General features: G+C 40.4%; 1 protein-coding gene and 1 pseudogene across 8 annotated transcripts in view; one reads left to right on the forward strand and one right to left on the reverse strand.

Moving 5' to 3' along the window:
* The first annotated feature begins 506 nt into the window (after positions 1 to 506).
* Hectd4 (HECT domain E3 ubiquitin protein ligase 4) overlaps positions 507 to 27,405 on the forward strand; it is a 180,542-nt gene continuing 153,643 nt past the window's right edge. For 6 of the 8 annotated variants that reach the window (XM_087198219.1, XM_087198220.1, XM_087198221.1 and 3 more), the window contains exon 1: positions 507 to 963. In XM_087198219.1, the coding sequence (XP_087054345.1) occupies positions 790 to 963 (174 nt within the window). In that variant the 5' untranslated portion in view covers positions 507 to 789. Of the gene's footprint in view, positions 964 to 1,109; positions 2,731 to 27,405 lie in introns of those variants that run through there. The other 2 variants (XM_087198226.1, XM_087198225.1) reach the window with 2 other exon arrangements.
* On the reverse strand, positions 11,978 to 12,052 carry LOC147822021 (U2 spliceosomal RNA; annotated as a pseudogene).

The raw sequence follows: 27,405 nt of genomic DNA on the forward strand, positions 1-27,405 counted from the left end.
AGGCTTGTCCAGGTTGAGTGGCTTATCCATACTGGACTTTTCAGTAAATTTTAAACACCTTCTTTGCGCTTCTACCAAGTGCTTAACGACAAGTGTGCAACTCCTATTCTGCGCCAAATTTTTTTCCCCCGCAGAGCGCGACGAGGGCCTCGCGCTTGTAGGCGAGCGCGCTACCTCAGAGCTACACCCCAACCCTGCATTAGATTTTTGCTTGCATCTCATTTAAACCAACAAGCAGGGCGTGAACCTGGCTACTGGGCCCAGCGTGGGGGCTCTGGCCGGAGCGAGGGGTGCACGCCCGAGTAAAGAAGGAAGGGCAGGCGACGTCCTCTTCTCCTGGTGCGCCGCAGACCTGGGTGACCTCGAGCGGCCAAAGGAAGAAGGGGCTGGGGAGGTCAGCCGCAGGGCAGTCTCAACATAGCGGCGCCGGGCTTGAGTTCTGCAGCCCGGGCGCCGAGTCTGCGGGGCGGTAGGAGGGCCGGCGGTGGGCGGGGCCGGTATTGTCCGCTCCGCAGGGCATGCCGGGAGCCCCGCCCCCAACATGGCGTTTCACTGACAGTTGGTTCCTGAGCAGCAGAGGCGGATCTAGCTCCTCAGGGCGGCGGCGGCGTCTGCAGCGGGGGTCTCCGGGGCCGAGTTGGGAGGATGACGGCTCCGCAGATGGCTTAGAGCGGAGCTGCGCGGGCGAGGCGACCGGCGGGGCGCTGCCATGGGCTGGTGAACGCACGGCTCCCGCCGGCGTCCGGGGCAGGGCATCCGCTCTTCAGCTCCGAGCCCTCAGCCGGGGCCATGGGCTCCTCGGCGGCCGCGGCGGCGGCAGCGGCGGCCGCGGATTCTGCCCAGTGGCTCTCGGTGAAGGAGGAGACCATCTTCCTGCACGACGGGCTCATTCGGGTCACCGACCTGGCCGAGCTGCCCAGCGAGATCCTCGGGGCCCCAGAGGCCGCCGACACCGACCTGGAGGTGAGCGCGGCGGCGGCCGCCATCGGCCCGGCCCACCCCGACCCCCGCCCCGGGGTGCGGGTCCACTCCCTGGCCGCGCCGGGCCCGGCCTCGCCATGGTGCCCGCAGGTGCGAGTAGGCTCGGGGCCCGCAGGTAGGGCCTGCGGTCTGCAGCCCCCGCGCCTCCTCGGGCCTCGCGCCCGCCCGCTTGCCCCCTCGCCGGGGATTCATCTGCGGTTTCATTTTGATCCTTCGGACCCCGGCGTTTCGTGAGCTCTTCATCCAGCACGGGCTCTGGTGCCCGAGGGAGGCGCCGTCTCCCCTTCCCCTCGCGCCCCCTGGACTCACTTCCAGGGCACACCCAGGTTGCTCAGCCTTGGGGACATTTTTATTCTAACGTTGCAACCCTCCCCCTTCTTCCTTTCCCCGTCCTGCGTGGATTGTGTGTGTGTGTGTGTGTGTGTGTGTGTGTGTGTGTGTGTGTGTGTGTTTGGAAGAGGGTGCAGTGGCAGTGCCAGTTCTCGATGGGAGACCCAGCAACTTCTGTGCGTCTTGGCTCCGACGGGCACGGGGCCTTTGTCAGGGAAGCGGGCGGTGTGGACGACAGGGATGCCACCGTGGCCCTCCGTGTGTTCCCCGCCGAAGCCGGCGCCTTAGGCCGCAGGGCCTTTTTGTGCGTTACCCCGTGTCCCGTGGGTCGCAGGCTCGGGAGCTGTGGCAGGTGCAACAGATCTCAGCAGTTGTGCTGCTGGGGCTGGGGGCAGAAGGAAACCAGATACGCTCGGTGGATGGGAACTTTCCCCCCGACTTCGCTCGTTTTCACGTTTTCCCAGAGGTGAGAAGACTGGCAGTCGTTTCCTGAGGCTGCGGGTGCTGACACTGCGCCCCCTCCAATTTGGGGGATGACATTTTGGAGTGGAGGTAGCATCGGGTGTCATGAAATTCTTATTGTCGCAAGGAGGACTCCCTGGGGTAGGGCGCAGAGAGGATGGCCTGTCTCTGGCTATAAACAGAACGCGAGGCATCTTTTGTGTTTTGCGGTTTTCAGTGCGCTTTGCCTTTCAGCACAAGGAACATTTACAGAAATAGATTAAAACCCATTACCGTGTGTTTCTGGAAACGACATTGATTGGATCGCGTTGGCTGAGAGAGTTGGACGTGCTTGAGATGCGAATACGTTCCAATGTATTTTTGTGTCTGGTTTTGAGGTTGCTTCAGCATTTCCGTTTTGAACTCTTTAATTGACTTCTTTTACATTCTGCCCGCCAAAGCCGAGAAGGTCTAAAATTGGTAGGGAATTCCTAACATGGAATCGGAATTTTATTATGGCTCATTTGGGCCTAGTCTATAAAAAGCAAGGTGTGTCTGAGTGTCTTATCTGCTGAAAACTCAAAGGGTATTACGCTGAGATGGTGGGCTCTTTTAATTAAATTGGCTCTGCTGGAGGTGGGAGGTGGATTCTCTTTGTTCCTTGGAGACTAATTTAAGTTCAAGAAACCAAAAATGTTAAAAAATATATAATATATACATCGATAAGTATCTGTAATTTATTTATTTTGGGGATTAGTTAAAATTCTTGAGGTATGAAGTTGGATTTCCTAAAATGTTTACTCTGTATGGTATTGAGTGAATGTGTCAGCCATTTCCACTGAAGAATTATTTTATTTTATTTTTTTTGGTACCGGGGATCGAACTCGGGACCTTCCGCTTGTGAGGCAGGTGCCGGAACCATTGAGCTAAATCCCCTGCCCCTGAAGAATGATTTTAGAAGAAAAATTCTATGGCTTGGTAGGTTAAAAGAATTTTTTTAAACATTTATGGTCTAACATCTCAGAAACTAATATGTGTAACATTTATGACTGGCAGTAGTGAAGAACTTTTGCACTTTTTTTTTTTTTTTTTGGTACTGGGGATCGAACTCGGGTCTTTGCGCTTGCGCAGCACGCGGGGAAACCACTGAGCTAAATCCCTGGCCCCTTTGCACTTTTTTATTTCTTTCCATGTTATGCAGGCTGCACAGTATCTGGAGAAATAGGTATCTAAGAATGTTTTTGTGGTTGTTAGATTTGTTTGTGTGGATATATTTCCATTTGATTGTTTAATGATAATATCAAATAAATCCTATGTATTTGGTATTAAGGAATTCCCAAAAGACCCTCAGAACTAAATGTTGTTACTCATTGTAATAATTGTATACCTTGTACCCATTGCCCAGATGAGGGAAGTAAAGTACAAAACGGGTATGGGTGGCACAGAGCACATAGCTTCGAAATTAACCTAGTTCTGTTCATCTCAAGTACATCTGCTCCTAATCATAATACTTTTCTGTTGCCATGCATGAATGAGATTTGTATTTGTAATTTTTTGTTTTTAGTGATGCAGGTTATCAGACCCAGGGGCTTGCTGACCACATCCTCTCCCACTGAGCTACATCCCTAGTCCTGTATTTGTAATTATTTTAAATTTCATAAATTGCTATTGGTGGAGTAATAAACAGGTACTTTTATTTCCTTCCTAGCAACTATTTCTTCTTATTAGAAGAAGGTTAGAAGTTTATCTTTTTTTTAAAGTTCACTTTTCAAATGCTACCGCCTCTACAAAGTACACCCTTTCAAGCCTGTCCTTCCAGTGGACATCTGGATGAATAATGGCTTTTTCCTCCCCATTGTACTGGGGATTGAACCAGAGATTTGCACTGAGCTGCATTCCCAACCCTATTGACTGACTGACTGATTGATTGATTGATTGATTTAGACAGGGTCTCAGGAAATTGCTCAGGCTGGCCTTTAACTTGCAATCCTCCTGCCTCAGTCTTCTCAGTAGCTGGCATTACAGCAAATGGCTATAATTATATAGGGTCCTTCAGCTAACAATTTTGGATTACGAGGGATGAGACTGAAATTAGTTTGAATAATTTATGTGGTAACCTTGATTCATAAGACTACAATAGAGTTACAAAATGTTATAGCATTTTAGAAAGCATTTTAGAGAGAAGTTATCTGAGATGCGGAGAGTTTATGACTGGTGGGTATAGCATTGATGCTTGTGGTAGAGCAATGACCAGACCTGGGCTTTCTGGCCTTTGAATTCCAGTGTTCTTTTCACTCTGTAAGTGCTGTGTGACATTAAATGTCACCTAAAAAAGAAACCATTCTAAGATGTAGTCCAACAGTGATTTAATGTTTTAATTTAAGCAAGAGCAGAGCATTTGAATTAAATTTTTTCTTCCCAGTAAATTATAGGCAAGTGCTTTTGAAAAAAATAATAATATTTAATCAACAAATTTGTATTTGTGGAATTCAGAAGTAAGCTGGGTTTCCACTGACCTGGATGCTAGGGATACAGCAGTGGGTGAAATAAAATCCTCAAAAAGCTTATGTTTTAAGGAGAGCATATCAACTTGAGAAATAAATATATACCATACATAGTCATCCCTCAGTGTCCTTGGGAGATCCTTAGATACCAGTGCTCACTGATGCCTACTGATGCCCTTATGTGAGATGGTGTTGTATTTGCATATAACCTATGTCATGCCCCCAGATGAAATCATCTCTGCTACATCACTTATACTACTTAGTACAATGTGCATACTATGTAAATAGCTATTATGCTGTATTGTATAGGGAATGATGACAAGAAGAGAAAGTGTGTGCATGTCCTAGGCCTAACTACATGGTACAAAAAGGAGATGCGAGGGGAATTGTGCTCAAAACAACGCGGTTCGGGGAAGACTGAGGAGCTTGGAAATAAATGATGGGAGGCTACACAGGCACAGGATATACTTGCACATCACTTCATTTGTTGAGATTCACTGTAGTGCCTGATACGAGACAAATTCAAGTTTTGCTTTTTTGGAACTTTCTGAGTTTGTTTGTTTTTTCCCATTTTCATCCATGGTTGGGTGAATCCACCCATATAGAACCCAGGTATGGAGGGTTGGTCCTGTGTGTGTGTGTGTGTGTGTGTGTGTGTGTGTGTGTGTGTGTGTGTGTACCATGGCAAATGGTAGTCCAGTGGAGAAAAAAGTGCAGCTGTGTAAAGAGATGGAGAATAGTGAGGGAGGCTCTTGTTTATCCTGGGTGAGCAGGGGAGGGAAGCCCTGGGTGGCTTTGGAGCAGAGACCTGAGGGAAGAGGGGGAGTGCACCAGATGGCTGCTGGGGACAGAGCAGCCCATACAGAGGACAACAAGAGCCAAGTCCCTGGGAATGAGGCATCCTTAGCGTGTTTGGCACTCTGAACCCTTACCCAGTAAGCAGAGAGGGAACTATCTTTTTATTTTTATTTTTGGTACTGAGAATTGAACTCGGGACCTTGCACTTGTCAGGCAGGTGTGGTGCCACTGAGCTAAATCCCTGGCCCGTTTTTAAACTTATTTATTTAATTTAACTTAATTTATTTATTTTGCAGTACTGGGGGATCGAACTCAGGACCTTGGGCTTTCGAGGCGGGCAGCAGAACCACTAGAGCTAAATCCCCAGTCCCTAAACTTATTTATTTTACTCTTTTCTCTCTTCTTTCTTTTTGGGGGGAGGCAGTGCTGAGGATTGAACCCAGGGCCTTGTGCATGCTAAGCATGTGCTTTGCCACTGAGTGACACCCCCAGTCCCTGAATTTATTTTAATTCTATGTGTTAAAACAGAAAGCAAAAGCATACTGGAAATTATTATTTAAACATTAAAGTAAATATAAATTTAAGAGAAATAAAAAGCAGTAACTCAAAAATGATAACTCAGATATTCAGTATTGCATTTCATAGAATGTTGGTGTTTTTTAATAAATGAAGGGAATTTAAAAGAAAAACAATGGGGGGGCAGAGAGACAGACAGACTTGACTTACCCAATGTACCCAAGACATTCCTTATTCCATAAGTTAAAGTACTTTAAATTCGAGCATTTTAGTTATATTCTCTCTCTATATATCTATATCTATATCTATATCTCTCTATATATCTATATATATCTTCTTCAAGGCCAGGTATTGAACCCAGGGCCTCATGCATGCTAGGCAAACACACTACCACTGAGCTATATCTCCAGCCCTGTTCTCATTTTTCAATGTTTGTTTATAAGGGCTTACCCTTCCCTCCTGCACAAACACACAAACCTTATAATTCATGACTATGCCAAACTGGAAATAGTCCAAATGTTCATCAACAGGTGAATGGGAAAACAAGTGTGGTATATCTATACAGTGGAATATTACTCAGCAATAAAAGCAGGGAACTGCTGATACAACATTGATTTATGCTGAGTGGAAAAAGCCAGATAAACAAGAGTGCATACTGTACTCTTCCATTTATATGAAATTCTAGAATGTACAAACTAATCTCGTAGTTGCCTGGAGATAAGTAGGAAGGAAATGATGGGAGGAAGGGACTACAAAGGTACATGAGGGTATTTTTAGGGTGACACTTATTTCTCTATTTGTTGTGATAGTTTTACAATTGTGTGTATTAATTATGTCAAAGCTAAGTAGGGTGTGGTAGTGCACACCTGTAGCACTCTGGGAGGCTGACAGAGCAGGATTGCTAGTTCAAGCCCAGCCTGGGCAATGTAGGTGACTTAGCTGGGATTGGATTTGGAGCTGGTCAACTGAAATTGTACAGGCTTTAGTCCTTTTGACACACTTACATGAAATTCTTGATATTTAGATATTTGTTGGTCTGTTTTCAATACCACCAGTGTGTTTATCCTTTTGGCAAAAATCTTTTTTTTTTTTTTTTTTTTTTTTTTTTTGGTACCAGGGATTGAATTTAGGACCTTGTGCTTGTGAGGCAGGCACAGCACCACTGAGCTAAATCTCCAGCCCTTGGCAAAATCTTTGGAAAGTGTTAATGTATTTTTATAGAATTCTATTTTTTTTTTTTTTACCTTTTTTTTTTTGTTTTTTATTTTTGGTACCGGGGATTGAACTCAGGACTTTGTGCTTGCGAGGCAGGCACTGGATCCACTGAGCTAAATCCCCAGCCTAGAATTCTTGATTCTATCTATGGTTTTTTTGAGACAGGGTCTCACTATGTAGTTCAGGCTGGCCTTGAACTCACTTGTCCAGGCTGGCCTTGAACTTGGGGCGATCCTTCACAAGTGTGTGCTACCATGCCAGCAAAATTCCTGATTCTTGACTTAGAAGAATTAATGAATAAACCATGCCTGTTCACCAGTAGATTTTTTCCCATGCAGTCAGGGAGCCCTGGAATAAGAGTCTCTGAGTCTTGCTGCAGTGTCCTGTGAACTTGGGTGAGAGGCTCCACGGGCTTATAGGCTAGCGTCCGGTGGTCCTGAGATTGGGAATAAAGGATCTGAAGACCAGGAGGCAGGACTGCCCAGAGGTGAGAGTCACTGGGATTAAAATTCTAGTTCCGGCCCTTACTAGCCATGACCTTGGGCGAATTCTTCACTTGTCATCCCTGGTTTCTTCTTCTGGTGCAGCATCTTTGTCGTCACTGTTACCACTTCTGCCTCCACCATGACAGCCACACAGTTTATTTTGAGCCAGGCTCTTTGGGAAACACTTCACATCCATTATCTCATTAATCCCTACAAAAACCTTATGAGATTATTATCTTTTTTTTCTTAACAAATGAGGAAATTGGCACAGACAGACGTTAAATTACTTGACAAAGATCCTACAGTTAATGGCAGGCTGAGGCTGCAATCACATTTCCAGCCCAGGGTTCATGTTCTTAAATTATTGTTAGACTGTCATCATTTTACAGAGGGGACTGATGACAGGGTTAGTGTAAGAATTGAATAAGAATGTGGATGATTATGTATTTAAAGTGCAGTGAGTCTTTATAAGGTGTTAGTTGCTGGAAAGTTTTATTATGCATATCAGTCAGCTGCTCATTGTAAATGAAAGCAAAAGTATCCTATCAACAGGAATATTTGGTGGAGATCTATCAGCAGAGATCGATTTTTAAACGATTCCTCTGAAACTTTCTTCCTTCCCAACTTGTTTGCAATATGGCAGGCAGATGAGATAATAGTCTTCATTTCAGTTTTCCTCTAATTGTACATCAAAAGTCTTAGTAAATAAATCAGCTTTGATTATTATCTGCCTTCTTGGCTTCCATAGTGAATGTCACAAGATAGTACCTGTTGGCTGGGACTACTGAGGGCTTTGCTCTGCCCCTGTTCTGTCCTGGGTCACAAGGAACCTGTCATGATAATTATTAAAAAAGGACTGTCAATTCCTGAAAGTGCCCATGCTTTCTCCTCCCTCCCCATCTTTTCATTTCCAACAGTGGTTATGGGGTGAACACAAGGAGTATATACTGCTTTGCAAGATGTTTAGTCAATAGTTGTAGACAAATGTAAATAACAGAAGGTGAATCGACTATGGGACAAATGCATAGTTATTTCAAAAGAAGAAAAGACTGAAGAAATTGTATAACTTACTTTGATCCTGCATTTTAATTAACTTATTTTTTTCTGTGCTGGCATTGAACCTGGGGCCTTTATACTGAGCTACATCCCCAGCCTTATTATTATTGTTATTATTATTATTTTAAAATTTTGAGACAGATTCTTGCTAAATCACTGAGTTGCTCAAGCTGGTCTCAAATTTGTGATCCTCCTACTTCAGCTTCCCAGAGTGCTGGGATTACACCACACCTGGCTAATTATCATTTTTTGAATGCTGGGAATCAAATCTAGGGCCTCACATATGTTAAGTAAGCACCCACCACTGACCTACACCCTTAGCCCTTTATTAAATATTTTGAAAACTCTGAGCAGTACATGAGTGTAGTCTTACACAAAATGGAAATAACAGACAAAACTGAAATTCCTTTCTTTCTTATTTATTTATTTAGTACTGGGGATCGAACTCAGGTCCTTGCGCTTGCGCAGCAGGTGGTGAAACCACTGAGCTGAATCCCCGGCCCTTTTCTTTTTTATTTTTGAGATGGGGGTCTCACTACTTTCCTCAGTCTAGTCTCAACCTGGTGGCTTCATTGATCCTCCTCCCTCTGCCTCCCAAATAGCTAGGGCTGGGCCAGGGATGTAGCTCAGTGGCTCCAAGACTGCCCGGCAGGTGCAAGATCCTGACTTTGATTCCCACTATCAAAAAACCACAAACCAAATAGCTAGGACTATAGGTGTGTGTCACCACACTCAGCTGACTATCCCTAATCTTGGTCTGTATCTCCCACCCTGCTTAAATTAGTAATAACATTTTTGGGTATGTACTTATTCTTCAAGATCATTTAAAAGTGTGTATGTGTGTGTACATGACACATTCTTTTTTGTTTTTATGTAAATGATGACATGCTAAGACATTTTTCTGAAACTTTTTAACTTAATAATATAACATTTTGATCATTCTATGTCTCCATATATAGATCTACTCCATTATTTTTTTCTTTTGGTACTGGGGATTGAACTCAGGACCTTACGTTTGCGCTCAGGTGCCAGAACCACTGAGCTAAATCTCAGCCCCTACTCCATTATTTTTCGGTGCTGCACAAGATACAGTGACATAGTTTTGCTTAACCATTCTCCTATTGATGAGTATTTTAGTTTGCTGTTGCGGTACTAACAAATTATCACTAATTTTTTGGTACCGGGGATCAAACTCGGAACCTTGTGCTTGTGAGGCAGGTGGCGGAACCACTGAGCTAAATCCCTGGCTCTGTTTTTTGAGTTATGGATGATATCCATTCATTGTGGAGTAAGATGGAATCTCAGTATTGTTTAGATTTGCATTTCTTTTTTTTTTTCTGGTACTGGGGATCAAACTCAGGACCTTGTTCTTGGGAGGCAGGCATGGTGCGCTGAGCTAAATCCCTGGGCCTGCATTTCTTTAATGACCAAAAATGTTGAACTTTTAAAAATGTATTTATTGGCCATTTGTGTTTGTTCTGAGAAGCATGTGTTCATTTGAGTTGCCCATTTTTTTTTTTTTTTTTTGTTACCGGGGATTGAACTCTGGTCCTTGTGCTTGCGCTGCATGCGGCGAAACCACTGAGCTAAATCCCCAGCCCTTCAGTTGCCCATTTTTTGATTGGGTCTTTAATTTTTTGGGGGGGAGTCTATTTATTTGAGTTCTTTATATATTCTAGATATTAGTCCTCTGTCTGAGGCCTATCTGGCAAAAGTTTTTTCCCATTCTGTAGGTTGTCTTTTTACTTTGTTGGTTGTTTCCTTTGTTGCTCCATAGATGAGTCAGTAGGTGTAATTTGGTGTAATCCCATTGATTCCTGGGGTTATTTTTTGAGCAATTGGGCTTCTGTTTAAAAAGTCCTTACCTAGGCCTATGTCTTTATTTATTTATTTTGGGTTTTTTTAGGCAGGCTGGCCTTGAACTCACTGTGTAGCCCAGGCTGGCCTTGAATTCACAGCAACTCTGCTGCCTCAGCCTCCTGAGTTCTGAGTTTAGAGGTCTGTGCCCATCACACCTGGCTGCCTATGTCTTTGAAAGAGTTTTATCTATTTATCTTCCAGTAGATTGTTTCTGTTTTAATATCTAGGTCTTTGATCCATTTTGATTTTATTTTAGTACAGGGTAAGAGATAGGGGTCTAGATTATATTCTACATGTGGGTATCCTGTTTTCCAAGCACCACTTATCAAAGAGGCTATCTTTTCTTCAGCATGTTTAGCCCCTTTATTGAAGATCAGACGACTGAATGTGTCTGGGGTTGTTTCTGGATCTTCAGTTCTGTGCCCTTGTTCTGCATATCTGCTGTTGTATTAGTACCATGCTGCTTTTATCACTAGCTTTGTAATATAACTTGAAATCTGGGCTTGTGAGGCCTTCTGCTTTGCTCTTGCTGCCCAGGATTGCCTTTGCTATTAGGGTCTCTTCTGGATCCATATACATTTTAGGATTTTTTTTTTCTAGTTCTGTGAAGAATGCTGATGGCATTTTGATTGGAATTTCATTAAATCTATGTCTCATTTTTGGTAATATGGCCATTTTGATAATATTGGTTCTGCCTATTCAGGAACAGGGGATGTCTTTCCATTTTCTGATGCCCTCTTCAGTGTACTGTAGTTTGTTGTTATGAGGTTCTTTCACTTCCTAGGTTAGGTTGATTCCTAGGTATTTAGCTTTTGTTTTGAAGCTACTGTGAATGGGCAGGATGGATGTTTGATAGAACCTCTTTCCTCACACCCTCATTGAGATCGTTATAGCATTGAGGGTTTGCTTAGGCCACTGACTCTCACTCCATAGGCGAGTCAGTAGGTATAATTTGGTACCTGGAAATATAGCTCACACCATGGTGAGCCATAAGAAGACAGAGTTTTCCACTGGTGGCATCTAGTGCTTTTCTTTCTTCCTTTTCTTTTTCTTTCTTTCTTTTCCTTTTTGAGACAGGGTCTTACTACATAGTTCAGGCTGGCCCTGAACTCTCTGTGTAGCCCAGGCTGGCCTTAAACTCACAGCGATCCTCCTGCCTCAGCCATCCCAGTGCTGAGAGTACACTAATGTGCCACCATTCCCAGCCTGTGCTTTCTATCATTTATCACTTAACTTCAGGACTCCTCTCTTGTGCTTGATCTCCTTTGCCTCCTGGCATGAACTCATTTTGGTCAGTAATACAGTTAATATAGACCATGTCCATATTAGGCAGACAGCACGGCGGCGTCTTGGTCTGATCTTTTGAGGGTGCTCCCAGAGGCCAGCAGACCCAGGGAGCTACACTAACACTCACTAGGCAGAGCCACGTTGGCTCTCGCAGTGTGCCAAGGACACAGCCGTTGTTAGACTGTTTGGACTCAGATTCCCTTAAAAGTTTCTTTTTTTCATGCTAATATAATGACTGAGTCTATATTTTTTGGACTTACCTGAATAGTTGATATTACATGAACTGTATTTTTATGCTTCGCTACCTTCTTATTACGTTTAAGAAATTAATACATGAGGGCCGGGGATTTGGGATTTAGCTCAGTGGTTCTGCCACCTGCCTCACAAGCACAAGGTCCTGAGTTCGATCCCTCATACCGCAAAAAAAAAAAAAAAAAATTAATACATGAATGTTGTAGAAAATAGAGAAAATATTGAAAAGTGTAAGAGAGACAATAAATAGCCTGGGATTGCACCAACCAAAAAAAATATTTTTATTAGTTTCTTCACTTGATCTTAGCCAAAAGGCCGAGAAGCAATTTTTATTAGTTTTTTCTTCAAATCATATTTTATATATATATATAATTGAGGTAAATAGTATATATAGTTTTATATCTTTAATCATTTATTGAATACTATTTATTTATTTATTTATTCATTCATTCATTTATTCTGGGGATTGAACCCAGGACTTGTGCCAGTCCTCTTGCCTCAGCCTCATGAGTGCTGGGATTACAGGCATATGGTTCCACACCCAGCTTTGGATACATTTTATTGAATTCTCTCTCTCTCTCTCTCTCTCTCTCTCTATATATATATATATATTTTTTTTTTTTTTTTTTTTTTTTTGGTACTGGGGATTGAACTCGAGTCCTTGCACTTTTGAGGCAGGTGCCAGAACCACTGAGCTAAATCCCTGGCCCAAATATACATATTTTTTTGAGACAGGGTCTCACTATGTAGTTTGGGCTGGTCTTGAATTCACTATATAGTCTAGGGTGTCCTCAAACTTGTGGCAGTCCTCCTGTCTCAGCCTCCTAAGTGCTGGGATTACAGACATGCACTACTACCCTGGCCTTGAATTAAATTTAAACCACTTTTTTTTTTTTTGGTAGTATTGGGGCTTGGACGGAGGACCTTTTGCATATTAAGCAAGTGCTCTACCACTGAGATACATCCCAGGCCTTGAAAACACCATTTTTAAATAACTGGCTGTGCAGTTATTTAGTTACACTGTAATTGTCTTATACATTACTGCTATTCCTTCAAATCTGCTTTTTTGCCGATAATACCAATTTATTTTTTAAATCCATAGAGAAAATTCTTTTTTTATTACTATGTGTTTGCAGTACATAGTGACTACATTTATCATTTGTCCATGTACATAGCAATCTTAATTTTTTTTTTTGGTACAGAGGATCGAACTCAGGACCTTGAGCTTGTGAGAGGCAGGCGAGGTGCCACTGAGCTAAATCCCCGGCCCTTAATTTTTTTTTTTTTTGAGACAGGGTCTTGCTATGTAGTTCAGGCTGGCGTTGAATTTATGGCAATCTTTCTGTCTCAGCCTCTCAAATTTCAGGCTTGCGCCACCATGGCCAGCCTAATTATTTTTTTGTCCCCTTCCCCTCCCATCCCTCCTTTCTTCCTCCAACTCTTGTTCCCCTTCCCAATTGAAAAAGATACCCCTACTTCCTATTATCTATCTTTTATTTTATTTTTATTTATATTTTGGGTTTCTCCTATAAAAGAAACCATATATTTAAACTTGTATGTCTGATTTATTTTACTTAACATGGTCTTGAGGTACATCCAGATAATACCAATTTATAAGAAGTTAAATGATTTTGTGTTTAGAGCATTATCTGTTTGAAGGTTGGTAAATTATAAATTTGTAGTGTTTATTAAGGTACATGTTTCTGCAGCCACTTACTATTGATGGAGTTAGAATGAAAAGGTATTTTAATAGTGCTGTGTGATTCCTCTCCCAATAATGTTGAATATTAGAGTTTAGAAAGTGCATATTTGTAGAATAATTAACATTCCATGATAGGATATTTTGGAATGCATGCATTTGAATTGCTAGTGTTTCTACTTAAACCTGCAGTTGGCTGAATTACTAGATCAGAGCACAGTGTGTACCAATTTTATTATTTTATTTATTTATTTTGGTATCGGGGATTGAACTCCGGTCCCTGTGCTTGCGCAGCAGGCGGCAAAACCACTGAGCTATGGGCCGGGGATTTAGCTCAGTGGTTCTGCCACCTGCCTCGAAAGCACAAGGTCCAGAGTTCGCTCCCCGGTACCAAAAAAAAAACCACAAACCCACCACTTAGCTAAATCCCCAGCTTTAGCAATTTTAGATTAATAATAAAGAGATGCATAATTTGTGAACTATTTTATGCAAATTGTATGGTTAGTAATGCTAATAAGTACAGATGAGTCTTTCAGGTAGTGATTTTATACCAGCAAAATATTAACATTCAACTTGTGTTTATAAAGGATCTTTTCTGTATTTACTGTGTTTACTTTGTGCTCAGTAATTTGTATTACTGACTTCAAAGGAACAAAGTCCAATATACAGTAATAGATGTAAGTATTTACTGGACAGAGTAGAAAATCAGAACCTCTTATCTTCTTTGAGTTTTGCTTTTCTTACTATTTTTTTTTGGTACCAGGAATCAAACTCAGGACCTTGTGCTTGCGAAGCAGGCGCCAGAAGCCCTGAGCTAAATCCCCGGCCTGCTTTTCTTACTATTGAAATGAAATAATTAAAAACATTAGAGAAGAATCTGTGTCAACACATTTGTATTAAAACAGTAGTACATAATAGAATTTCCCTCTTTATTTCTTGATACTAGTTCTTTCCAAATCATTCAGCTATGGGGAAGCTGTAAAACAGCTACTAGTTTATTTAACCTAGAAAGGGGCAAAATGGGTGAAAAGGTAAAAATAAAATTGGAGAACTTTGCAGGAATTTTTTAAATAAACTTATAATAATAAAAATTCTTTTTCCTCAAGGCTTCTTATCCTGAATAGAATTCATAGGGTCTTTGAACTTGGATGGGAAAAATACCTCTAGATGAAATTCAACATTTCTTTAAAATATGATTGGAGTCAACAAACCTTAGTAGTACTGGCAAACTTGAGACTTTCTGACCAATAGAAATCATAGATATTTTTATATTGTTGAACAGATCTTGAAATATTGTTTATGCTCACCATTGCTCAGACAGTCTAATAAATGAAGCGCCTATGACATCACAAGTTTAAGTATTTTGATAACTAGTTATAACAGTTATGAGCCACACACTGGGTGGACTTTAGGGGTTTTAACTGTAGTTACACCTTTAAATTTAGATAAGAGAGAACATATCCCAACAGCTATAATATTATTCTTTTTTTTTTTTGGTACCGGGGATCGAACTTGGGTCCTTGGGCTTGCGCAGCAGGCAGTGAAACCACTGAGCTAAATCCCCAGCCTATAATATTATTCTTAATGTTGGAATGTGGGTAGGTAATACAAGGTTAGAGCTTTTGATTTTGCATAGCATAATGAATTTGGCATGGAGAATGATAAATTCCTGAAAGTTTTCTGGAAACAGCTGGATTAAATTGGATTCATTGAGACACCTTACTTTCATCCTGAATCTAAAATTCTTAATGATGTTATGCTGGATGCCTGCAGTCCTAGCACTCAGGAGACTGAGGCAGGAGAATCAAGTTTATGACGGGGCTGGAGATTTAGCTCCGTGGTGCCGCTGCCTGCTTTGCAAGTGCAAGGTCCAGAGTTCTAGCCCTGGTACCAAAAAAAAAAAAAGTATGGTATCAAGTTTATGGCCAGCCTAGGATACATAGCAAAACCCTGTCTCAAAAACAAAATCTCCCCAATACCCTTAATGAATTTGAATAAATGTTTAACATAGTTGTTTATGGCTAAGTAGTGAACTTGCACACTCTTTTGGTTTTTTTAACAGTCCCAGATTTTCATTGAACTTACTTTATCATCTTTTATTAACTTAGAGTGACTTGAGAACTGGACTGCCATTAAAAATACAGGGTTTAGCATAATCTGTTTACTGATTAGGATAATAATGCTATCAATCATAATTTATGTAAAACATTGCAAAATGCTTAACAGTTAAGATGTTAGAATTTTAGAACATTTGGAAGATGTGAAAAAGTATAAGGAAGAAACTAAAGTCACTTATACCACCCCAACCCAGATGAGAGAGTTCATATTTTCATATATTTCCCTCCAGAGATTTTTCTATGCACGTGAACTTACATACTGACATTTGGGGGGAGGTACTGGGAATTAGACCCAGGGCTTTCATCCTTAGCTACATCCCTAGCCCTTTTTTTCATGTTTCTGTTTGAGACCGAGTTTCACTAAATTGCTAAGTTGCCAGGCCAAGCTTGAATTTATGATTCTCCTGCCTCAACCTCCCAGAGTGCTGGGATTGCAGGTGTGCACCACCATGCCAGGCCACACAGACATATTTTAAGAAACTGAGATCATTATATGTTTGTTTTGTGTCTTGCCCATTCCACTCACCAGTAGCATTATTTGGGGGGAATTTTCCCAAAACTTCCAATATTGTTAAGTATATAGTTTGTTTTCTTTTGGTTTTTTTGGTTTTTTTGGACAGGGTATCTCTAAGTTACTCAGGCTTGCCTTAAACTCTTATCCTTGACAGTTTTCTTGTCATTCAGCTTTTGGAAAGCATGTGCTTATAACGTTTAGTGTTTATTCCTATTTTGATGCACCTTCATGCCATGTGCAATGCCCCTTTTTTAGTGTTAGAAACCCTTTAATATTCTTTGGAATTAGAATAGCCTTGTCCTGATTTTTTAATCAAGTCAAACTGTAGCTGAGCTTACCTTTGACAGAATAAATACGTACTCTCAGACTTACTGTGGAACTTATTGTGGTGCTTATAGGGATGAGGGACATACTTTCCCTACTACTCAAGGTCATGAGATTGCCACTCCCCATTTATGGATAAAGAAAGATCAACGATGATCCAAGTAACTTTCCCTAAATGTCACCTCCTTTAAAAATTCTGTCTATAATTCAGGTATCCTTAGAAATAAGATCCCTGTTACTTACCATATTTCATTTTGGCAAATTAAAAAGTGTATTTTAAGAAACCTGAAGGGATTACTTTTTTGCTTGATACCACCACATCTGTGATACCTGATAATGTGATTAGATAAATCTTTATCCATATAATGAACTTGAAATACGTTTTTAATTTTTTAAAAATCTCATTTGGCAAACACTTCGTCTTATGCTTATTTAAATATAGGGTAAATATTTGATCTGGAAGGCAGCTCATTTTGTCTTGAGCCAAATATTTATTTTTACAAGGTTCAATTTGTTGTTGTTTTGTTTTGTTTTGTTTTGTTGAGGCAGGGTCTCCCTCTAGTTCAGGCTGGCCCTGAACTCACTATGTAGCCCAGGCTGGCCTTGAGCTCAAGAATCACCTCAATCCTCAGCCTCCCGAGTGCTGGGATTACTGACAGTGCTGGGATTACTGACGAGTGCTGGGATTACTGACGTGCACCACCATGCCTAGCTCTTCAAATTTTTGATGTACATATTTGTACTAGGATTTGAAATATCCAGCCATTCAGCACGGTTGATAATCTAGTTTTGTAGTGATGACCCAAAATAATTTTAGATCTAGTCTGGGTGTGGTTGCACACACCTGTAGTCCCTGAGAGTCTGAGGCAGGAGGATCACAAGTTTGAGCCCACCTTGAGCTTAGTGAGACTGTCTCAAAAAAAAAAAAAAAAAATTGGCTGGTGATGTAGCTCAGTGCAAAGACCCTGGATTAAATCTCCAGTACAGACAGAGTTGTTCCCTGGTTTTAATAGCAGAATTCTCTAAATAACATACCCAAGTTTTCTCCTCTTACTCTCTTAAGACCCACAGTGATAGGCCCGGGATTTAGCTCAGTGGTTTTGCCGCCTGCTGCGCAAGCTCAAGGACCCGAGTTTGATCTCTGGTACCAAAAAAAAAAAAAGAGCCACAGTGAAAAATTTTAGACCAGTGTATACAAAAATACACTATCATTCCATTTTGTCAAATTCTGGCTGATGAGAGTAAAATTACTGTTGACATTTAAAGAGTTACATTTCTGTAATATCATTATTACACAGATGGATGCTACAGGGACAGGAAATAAAGCTTGCTTTAGCCTAAGTTTTCCAAGTTCAAGTTTAGAATTAATTTTGATTCTTTGCCCTGGGCAATGAAAGGATCTGGTTGTAGTTTGTTAACCCAGTTTATCACTCTTTACCAGTTGAAACCTAAAGAAGAACCATATTGTGGAAAATATGAAAGACAAATAAGAAGGTGGTATTTTTTAATGGTGTGATTTGTTCTATGAGAGAGGTGATAAAATGGAATAGACTGTAAGTATGCTAATAATTTCGCAGCTATTTTTCCCAGGAGCATGTTAGGAAGGTAGGGAAATTGTACAGATCTGGAGAAATATCTGTTAATTTAGAAAGGTGCCTAGAAAGGATCCCCACCATTCTCTTAGTTCCCCTTGATTGTGCTGGGGCCTTGTACTCCTCCTTCGGACTGCAGAGCCAACAAGGTAATGTGCCAGGTGGTCCAGTGTGGGTCTAACCTGGGACCGCTGGCTGGATGGCTGGGCTGCCCGTCGAGTGCTGTCCAGCCAGGTCTGGTCCACATGAACTTCCTTGGCTCATTTCCATGGGGTTGTCATTCTGATTTGTCTGTGCTCAGCCACGGACTTAGTTGTCATCACGAATGTTTGCTAACATGAAACCAATGATGCTTCTAGCCTTTTGGCATTGATTGTCTTGTAGAAATTCTGAAGTTTTCATCATTGTAGACAAGGTCCCATCACAAGTCATGGATCAGTTTCTACCAGTGAGCTTCTGAGAACCAATTTAAATTATGCTATGTGTGTTTAACACTCAAATTGATTGATTGTTTTTGTTTTTTAAGAGACCAGGTCTTGACGTGTTGCCCAGGGTGGCCCTGAACTTCTGAGCTCCAGAGACCTTTGTGCTTCAGCCTCCTGAGTAGCAGAAACTATAGGCACACACCACTACACCAGTCTCAAACTGATAGTTTTTTTTTTTTAAGTTATTTGTTTCTTATTTTTGCAAGGCATAACTGGAGAAAAGAATTTTCTTTAAACATAACTAAATGTTATTTTATGGCTAAATCTCTACAAGTTTTTATGCATTCTATTATAGACAACCTGAATGAAGCTCAGCTCCCTATATATTGTTTGGTTGTGCCCTTGGCTTGTTGTTCCCTTCCATTTGGTCTTCTTTTTTCATACCTTGAAAGTGTATTTATATCCAGGATGGGAGCCCATGTGAAGCTAATGTTTTCATGGCTTTAAAGCCAACTTCTCCTTGTATTTATTTATTTTTTTGGTACGGGGGATTGAACTCCGGACCTTGCGCTTGTGAGGCAGGTGCCAGAACCATTGTGCTAAATCCCCAGCCCTTCTCCTTGTATTTAGGCCTGAATGGTTGCAGCTAGTTTCTCTCTAGGATTTGAAATATTAGAAAATGGACATGAAGCCTTTTTTGAGAAACCTCTAGTTTCCTGGAGGGTTAGATAGCTGGTCACTTTCTTATTTTTTAAATTTAATTCACTCACAACCAAATATATCTAAAAATAAACCTTCAAACTGAAAATAAATATTCAAACAGCACAGTCCTCTTATAAATGTTATGTTCTCATGTATATAAAAGATGTAGGTCTTAGTCAATGCTTTACGTGCTTTTTCACTGTGTGGTCCAGGCTCTTCACCTCCAAAAGAGAAGTGAAGTTGCATTCATTTGAAACGGCAAGTAAACAGTCTGATGATAGAACCGATTTGGCATCATAAATGAGACACAATGTTTTCTCCTCTGAAAAACTGTTTTTGAAGAATTCACTATGAGATTCACAAAGCTTTTAGATCACACTTAAGGATTTAAAATCATAATAAGGAAAAGCAATACTCTTAGCTAAAGAAATCTCAAGGTTCTTAAAGAAATAAAAACAGAAAAAGATTGTCTGCAGCAAATAGAATAAGACAGGCAGCCTCACAGCTCAGACAGAAGGCGAGTGTGGCTTTCTAGCTTCTTCACGCTGTCATTGATTACGTAACAGTCTTATTCATTAATTGTGCTCTTGCATAACAGAGAATAATAGTAGTTTATTTTTCTAGCAAGGAACCATCAAAATATTTTTGATTGTTTTCATTTTATTTTTTGCGATGCAGCCTCACATGTGCTAGGCAAGTGCCCCACCACTGAACTACACCTGTAACCTCCCATTTTTGAAGCTTAGTGTTTGATTCCAAGATGTCAGTTTCTCTTAAAGTGTGTGTGTGTGTTTCCCTACCTTTCTTAGATGATAATCCATCTTGTTGAAATTTCATGGCACAATCCAAAATGTATAATTTGAAATATGTAGTATTTAAAGTAAATTGAGCCAGGTTGGTGGCTCACACCTATAATCCTAGCTACTTTGGAGGCTGAGGCAGGAGGGTTGCAAGTTCAAAGCCAGCCCGGGCAACTTTGTAAGACCCTGTCTTAAAGTAACTTTTTCTTTTTAAAGGCTGGGGATGTAGCTTAGTGAGATAGTGCTTGCTTAGTGTATACCTGGCCCCAGGTTCAATCCACAGCACTGAAAAAACTTTGTTTTGACAGTTTTGTAAGCCTACGTCGTAGTAATGGAGGAGAGATGAGTTTGGCCACTCACATTTCTGACAGCTCTGTTTACTCTCATCTGCTCTTCAGAGCTTCTCTTCGTTATTCTGTCTTACATGTTTGTAAGTAAACAGTAGAAAGATTTAAGTAAAAGTTTAACTTGAATGTTACCTCACCATTGAGTGCATATTATATAGAGAGATACAGATATAGATAGTGATACATATGTATATATACATTGCAGATATATATCTATATATCTATATATAGATATATATCATATCTACAATTGCAGGCCAAAAATATGGTGTGAGTTTTAATTCAGAAAATTTATTATAGTAGAAGACAAATTGCCACTATGCTGCCTTGCTTTAAACACACTTATCCCATCATTCATGTTACTTTCTGAAGCAGTTCTGGAAGTCCCCTTTCCTGAGTATCTTTACAAGGTGCAAGAAAAAACAGTGAGTGCTGCTGCTGAGTGCCATCCATTGGAAAGGCAGGCTCATAAAAACATTACGGTGTAATAGAAATCACAGTGGAGATTCCTCAAAAAACTAAAAATAGAAATTCTAATCAATCCAATTATTGTTTCTAGGTGTCTCCTTCCCAAAAGAGTTAAAGACATCATATTATAGTAATACATGTTCATAGCAGCACAATTCACAATAGCTAAATCTTGGAAGCAGCCTATATATCCATCAACAGATGAATGGGTAAGGAAAATGGGTTTTTATACACAATGGAGTACTACTCTGCCACAAAGAAGGGTAAACTTCAGTCATTTGTAGGAAAATAGGTGCACCTCGAGACCCTAATGTTAAGTGAAATAAGTACTACACATAAGCTTAAATATCACATGGTTTCTCTCATGTGAGAACCCCAAAATATAAAGATAAATAATAGTAAATAGGGAGATAGATTTTCTCAAGTGGTAAGGGGATCAAAAGAGAGGAAGGAGGAAAGGAGGGGAGGGAAAGAGGATGAAAAAAGGAATCAGGATGTGTTATATATATGTACCAATGCCACATAAGAAATGTAAACATTATGTACTGCAAACATGTACTAATAAAAATAAAACAAGACATTACAGTATGCTCTTAGCCACCTTATTCACTGGATATCATGCAACTTCTGGCTCTTCCCCAAAGTAAAAATGACCATGAAATGTAAATGTTTTGAATTAATTCAGGATGTCAAGGTAATCAAAAAGCACAGCTAAAGATACTCACAAAAGAGAACTTCCAGAACTGCTTTAGAAAGTGACAAGAACAGTGGATAAGGGCCGGGGATTTAGCTTAGTGGCGATGTGCCTGCCTGGCAAGCGCAAGGTCCTGAGTTTGATCCCCGATACCAGAAAAAGAAAAGAACAATGGATAAGGATATTCTAAGCAAGGGGTAATATTTTGAGTGGGGTTAATGGAAATGTGTCTTTTACTAAATTTTAAAAAATTAAACATTTACTATTTCTTTGATCACTCCTTGTATACTTTCTTAGAACAAACATAATATCCTTGGCAATTTCACTAAAATTTACCCCCAAAACATGTTACAAACTTCTTCTAAATTTTTTTTTTTTTTTTGCAGCACTGGGAATTGAACCCAGAGCCTTCACATTGAGCTAAATCCCCTTTTTCATTTTTTATTTTGAGACAGAGTTTCCTAAGTAGCTAGGTTGCCTAGGCTGGATGTGAGCTTGATGATCCTCCTGCCTCTCAGTGTGCTGAGATTATAGCATTCGCTAAGGCTTCATGTTTTTGTTTTTAAGGTACCTAAAGTGACCCAAACTAAATAGATATCTTAGGCTTACTCATGATTTTTCTGCTTCTTGGTTGTATTGAAACTATGCCACATATCCTGATGTATTTTAAGGGATTGGGATTCTCTAAAATTAAAAGAAAAACTTTTTAATGCCAAAAGTTCTTGATTTCCCCATAACTGCATGTGCTCCTCAGCTTTATCATGACACACGATGTGATAATTTGCCTAATACTTGTTAAATTGAATGAAATTGCCAAAATATGAAAGTGAACAGGCAGGTTAGACATGTATGTACCCTATTTTGCATTTCTGAGAGGTGGCCAGGCATGGGTCATTCTGTCTTTGTTTTAAAGACAAGGAAACTGAGGAACAGAAAGATTAATGAGTGATATACTGTGGAATAGAATTTTTGCCTCTTACACACACTAAGCAGTATTATGATCTCCCATACTTTTATCTATAGCTTTTTTTTTTTAGTTCTTTTATTGGTACATTTTAGGTATACAATTTGTTTACATTTATCATTGGGTGTTTGTACTTGTACATGATATATCTTGGTTCTTATTTTTTTCCCCATTACCTGTGCCCCCTTCACCCCCTCCACCCTTCCCTATTTTCATAGATTTCATTTCCATTTTTTTTTTCTTTTCTCATTGTTTTTCCTTTCCCTCTTTTCCTTTCCTTTTCCCCTCCCTTCACTCCTTCATCTTTGGACCTTTTTTCCTATTTCAAATTATCAGTTATTCATTTTAATCATTTTAACCCTTGTTTACACTATCAGTTTCTCACACTAGAGAAACTATTCGGTATTTACACGTGTGTCCTATTTATTTCACTTAAGAGTATGGCCTCGATATGCATCCATTTAGCTATAAATGACTAGTTTTTCATTCTTTATGGCTGAGTAGTACTCCATTTTATAAAGAAAACACATTTTCTTTATCCAGTTTCCAGTTGATGGGCACTTGGGCTGCTTCCAAGCTTTAGCTATTACAAACTGTGCCGCTATGAATGTGGGTGCACATATATCACTGTGGTGTGATTCTTTTAATTCTTTTTTTTTTTTTGGTACCAGGGATTGAACTCGGGTCTTTGCGCTTGCGAGGCAAGCGGCAGAACCACTAAGCCAAATCCCTGGCCCCTCTTTTGATTCTTTTGGGAAGATACCCAGCAGGGGAATAGCTGGGTCAAATGGGACCTCCAGCCCTAGTTCTTTGAGGTATCTCCACACTGGTTTCCATAGTGATTGCACCAGTCTGCACTCCCACCAACGATGGAGAAGGGTTCCTTTCTCCCTACAACCCCCAGCATTTGTTATTTGTTGATTTCTCTCTCTGTTTTTTTTTTTTTGGTACCAGGGATCGAACTTGGGACCTTGCGCTTGCGAGGTAGGCGCCGGAACCACTGAGCTAAATCCCCGGCCAATAATTAAGGTTCACTTTTTTTTTTTTTCTTTTTTCGGGCAGGGGATCGAACTCAGGACCTTGCGCTTGCGAGGCCGGCGCCAATTTGTTGATTTCTTGATAGCAGCCATGCTTTCTGGGGTGAGGTGGAATCTCAGTGTTGTTTTCATCTGCATCTCTCGAATGACCAGTGATGTTGAACATTTTTTCATATATTTGTTTGCTGCTTTTACTTCTTTGTCTGAGAAATGTCTGTTCATTTCAGGTGCCCATTTTTGAATTGGGTCTTTGAATTTCGGGGGTCTGATTTTTTTCAATTCTTTATATATTCTAGATAGTAGTCCTTTGTCTGAGGTACAGCTGCTAAAAGTTTTTTCCCATATTGTAGGTTGTCTGCAACCAAACACTAAATTAAAACCTTTTACTTTTTACTTCTTGCCTAGAAATTTCTATTTTATTAAAACATGAGATTTAGTTTTTAATCTCTCCAGCCACCATGAATAGTTTACAAACAGAACTAGAAATCTATGGAGTTGTTTTTGTGGGGGGTACCTGGTTAAATAGTCCTTTTTCCTGACCCACTGGTCTGGTTTTCTACTATTAAAAGATTATTTAAATTGGCTGCCTAGGGAAGATTTTCCTGCTGTTGGGAACCATATTCTGAGATAGCAGAAAGAAGACCAGCCATGCTTCCTTATCTGTGTCCCAGCAGACACTGAACTTACCCCACCAGCCTGTTTGGTCAGAAGTGATAGTGTCATGCTTTCAAACCACCACTTCTGACCTGATGAGCCCTGGCCCATTCATGCACAGAAACCTGTCTTCTTACAGCAAACGTCCATTACTTTGGAAGCAAGAGATTTGAATTCTTTGTAACTAATAAAGCAAGCCGGGAAGGGTGTGCAAGGGCTGTCTATTTGATGCACCTGCACAGAAAGCTAGGTACAGATCTTGCAGATTTTTCTTGCATCTGAAAGATGTAGAAAATAAGCTCTCATTCAAACCTGACTGATGGCTCCCTCCTTAGAGTATGAAATGAGGTAGCCAGTGAGACTAGTAGGCCTTTAATGTAGATGGAGGAACTTAGAATTTGGTTCTGATTCACTGAGCTAGACTTGTTAGCCAGAAGAGTTGACCCAGCCCTCTCACTAGAAGACCAGGAGAGCAAAGGGTGGTGTGACATGTGACCGTCAAAGGTATTGGAGCTGACTGGGGTGTAGCTCTGGTAGAGTGCTGGCCTAGCATGAGTGAGGCCCAGGGTTCAGTCCCCAGCACTGCAAAACCAAACCAAACCAAATAAAACAAGATTGGAAGCATAAATCAGGGAAGGCTGGATGTGGAGAATGAAAACTGAGGGCGTGTCTGGTAGCCTTACACTTTTTAATTGGATTATTTTCCTTATGATGAAGTAAAGTCTTATACATTTGAGGGCCACTGTAAAGATGTAAAGAACAATGAATTCATCTAAGAATACCAAAGCATAAAGTTTATTAAGTAAAAATATATCTGGATATTGGGAATGCCCTGTTTACTTCATTGACTTCATGGGCAGCATAGTTAGCACACTTCTTTGATAAAGAAAAACAATATAGGTGTGTTGTAGTCAGCAGGATTTGGCAAGGGAATACATTAAACACAGGTTACATAATTTCTAAGATTATTTTATGATAATTACCCAAAAAGTCAAATGCAAAGGAGAGCAAGAGATTAACCACACACTAGAAGCCCCAAGGATTCAGCTGAGAGCCTAGATCCTAGCAGTGTCCCATACAGATCCACCTAAAGGCTTAGAGTCCAAAGCAATGTCCCCCTCGAGTCCAGCCAGTGGCCTAGAGCCCACAGCAATGTCTCATGCTTGTCCATATTGAGGATCTGCACCTGGAAGGCCCAAAGGCCGGTGGTGGAAGCCAGAAAACCTACACCAGTGAGATGAAGGATTTGTGCCACCCAGCTAAGGGATCCACATTGGAGCAAGGAAGTGATGCTCACAGTGAAGATCAGAGCTCCCCTGATGAAAATAGTTGCTATTTCCAGTGACAGCAAGGCCCCGAGCTCCTCCTCTGATGAGAACAGCCAATTTTGCATCAGGAAAAGCATCCGTAGCAAGCTCCTGGAACAATCAACAGGCCAAGATCTTTCCCCTCTAGTTCTCTTTTTCCAGCTATTGGAAACAATCTTCAGGTGGATCCTCCACTCCCAGGCTATGATTCAGTTCAGCTGGGTATTAGAAGTTGACCATTAGTCCACTACAAGGTGCTTTAAACCTCTCAGAAGCAAACCCCGGGCTTTGTATTAGCCTGCTTAGATGCTTATGAGAACATGACAGTGCTGCACTGAAAATCAGTGAAACCAAAGCAGGAGAAATTATATAAAATTATATTTTTCTAATAACATGCTATCTCTCCAGAAATGATCACCTTTACTTGGGCATATTCTATGAATAACATGTTTATTTTGGGCTTTGAGTTCCAAAATATATTTGATACCAAAATAATAAGTACTGTATTCTTATTATCAATAGCCTCCAAAAAATTTCAGAAACAAAATTATTCAAGGTATTCCGAGCCTACTTTGTTTTTCTAGAACTAAGCAGGTTTCTTCAATCAAATTCACTTTTCTTTCTTGCCCTCAGCCCTTGCCAGAAATAAAGTCCTCCTACACCTGCTCATCCTTTTTTACTCCATAACACTCTAGGCACTGTTTCTAGGAAAAGGTTAAAATTAAAAATAACATATTTCTTTCTGACCACCATATTTGGGCAGCCATAGCTGCATTCTGGGCCAGTTTCCCTTGCCATCTGTTCTCAGCATGGATAAGGTGAGATTCACATACTTACAGAGAGAGCAAAACTACATGTTTTCATCTGAATTCTTACCCTAAAGCATGGTTTACCTTTGCCAGTTAGACTCTTCACTGGAAAATAACTTAACATGGAAATATCATACAACAAGTTTTTAGATGTTAATTTTGCAGTATTTCTAGGCTTCTCTCTGTATAATTTTTTTTCCTCTCAGTATAATTTTTTTTTTTTTTTTTTTTGCTACTGGGGATCGAACTCGGGTCCTTAGCTTGCGAGGCAGGTGATGAAACCACTGAGCTAAATCCCCGGCCCTCTCTCAGTATAATTTTAAAAGAAGTAGTAAAAAATACTTCATTTTTGTTTCATAGCCTTCTTTATTCAACTAGTATCATAAGTGTTTTCCCATAATAGTATTTTCCTCCTTGTCCATTCATAGGCAATTTGTGTTTATTGTACCCATTTGCAAAATAGTTGAAGAAAGAAGATTTAAAAATTAACCAGAGGGCTGGGGATTTAGCTCAGTGGTTTCACCACCTGCTGCACAAGCTCAAGGACCCGAGTTCAATCCCCGGTACCAAAAAAAAAAATTAACCAGAATTCCTCCACTGTTAAGATTTTGAATCTGCTCCTTTAGTCTCACTCTTACATATATAAATACCCACTATATATACATTATATAGTACGATTGTGTATAAAACATATGTGCAGATTTTAATGTAAAAATAAACCATGCTCTACACAATGTTTTAGTGTTACAAGCATCAGAAACGCATCTCAAAGGTGTACTAAAGTCTAATTGATGAGACTGACTTCTTTTAGCCATAAAATTAACACTGCTGTTAGTAGTTCACACAGATAGAAAGATGCTAGAGTCACTCAGGTAAAGTACAGGTCCTCCTAACTAATGCACCCTCTGGTAGAACAACTCTTGTGTTAATCTAATTCCTTTCTTTTTTTTTTCTGTTTTTTGTTTTTTTTGGTACGGGGGATCAAACTCGGGTCCTTGCGCTTGTGAGGCAGGCGGCAGAACTACTGAGCTAAATCCCCGGCCCCTAATTCCTTTCTTAATATCAAAGCAATCATAACTTTTCTCTGTGCTATAGCGATTTATTTATTTATTTATTGAACTGGGGATTGAACTCAGGACCTTGCACTCACCAGGCAGGCGCTATAATGCTTTGATTAAATAAAAATTAAAATACGAGTTCCACTTGCTATTAGAATTGTTGGTCTTA

The sequence above is a fragment of the Heterocephalus glaber genome, unplaced genomic scaffold, assembly GCF_053883595.1.
Source record: "Heterocephalus glaber isolate CG9 unplaced genomic scaffold, H.glaber_assembly_v1.0 deba00001687, whole genome shotgun sequence".
In the NCBI taxonomy this organism is placed as follows: Eukaryota; Metazoa; Chordata; class Mammalia; order Rodentia; family Bathyergidae; genus Heterocephalus; species Heterocephalus glaber.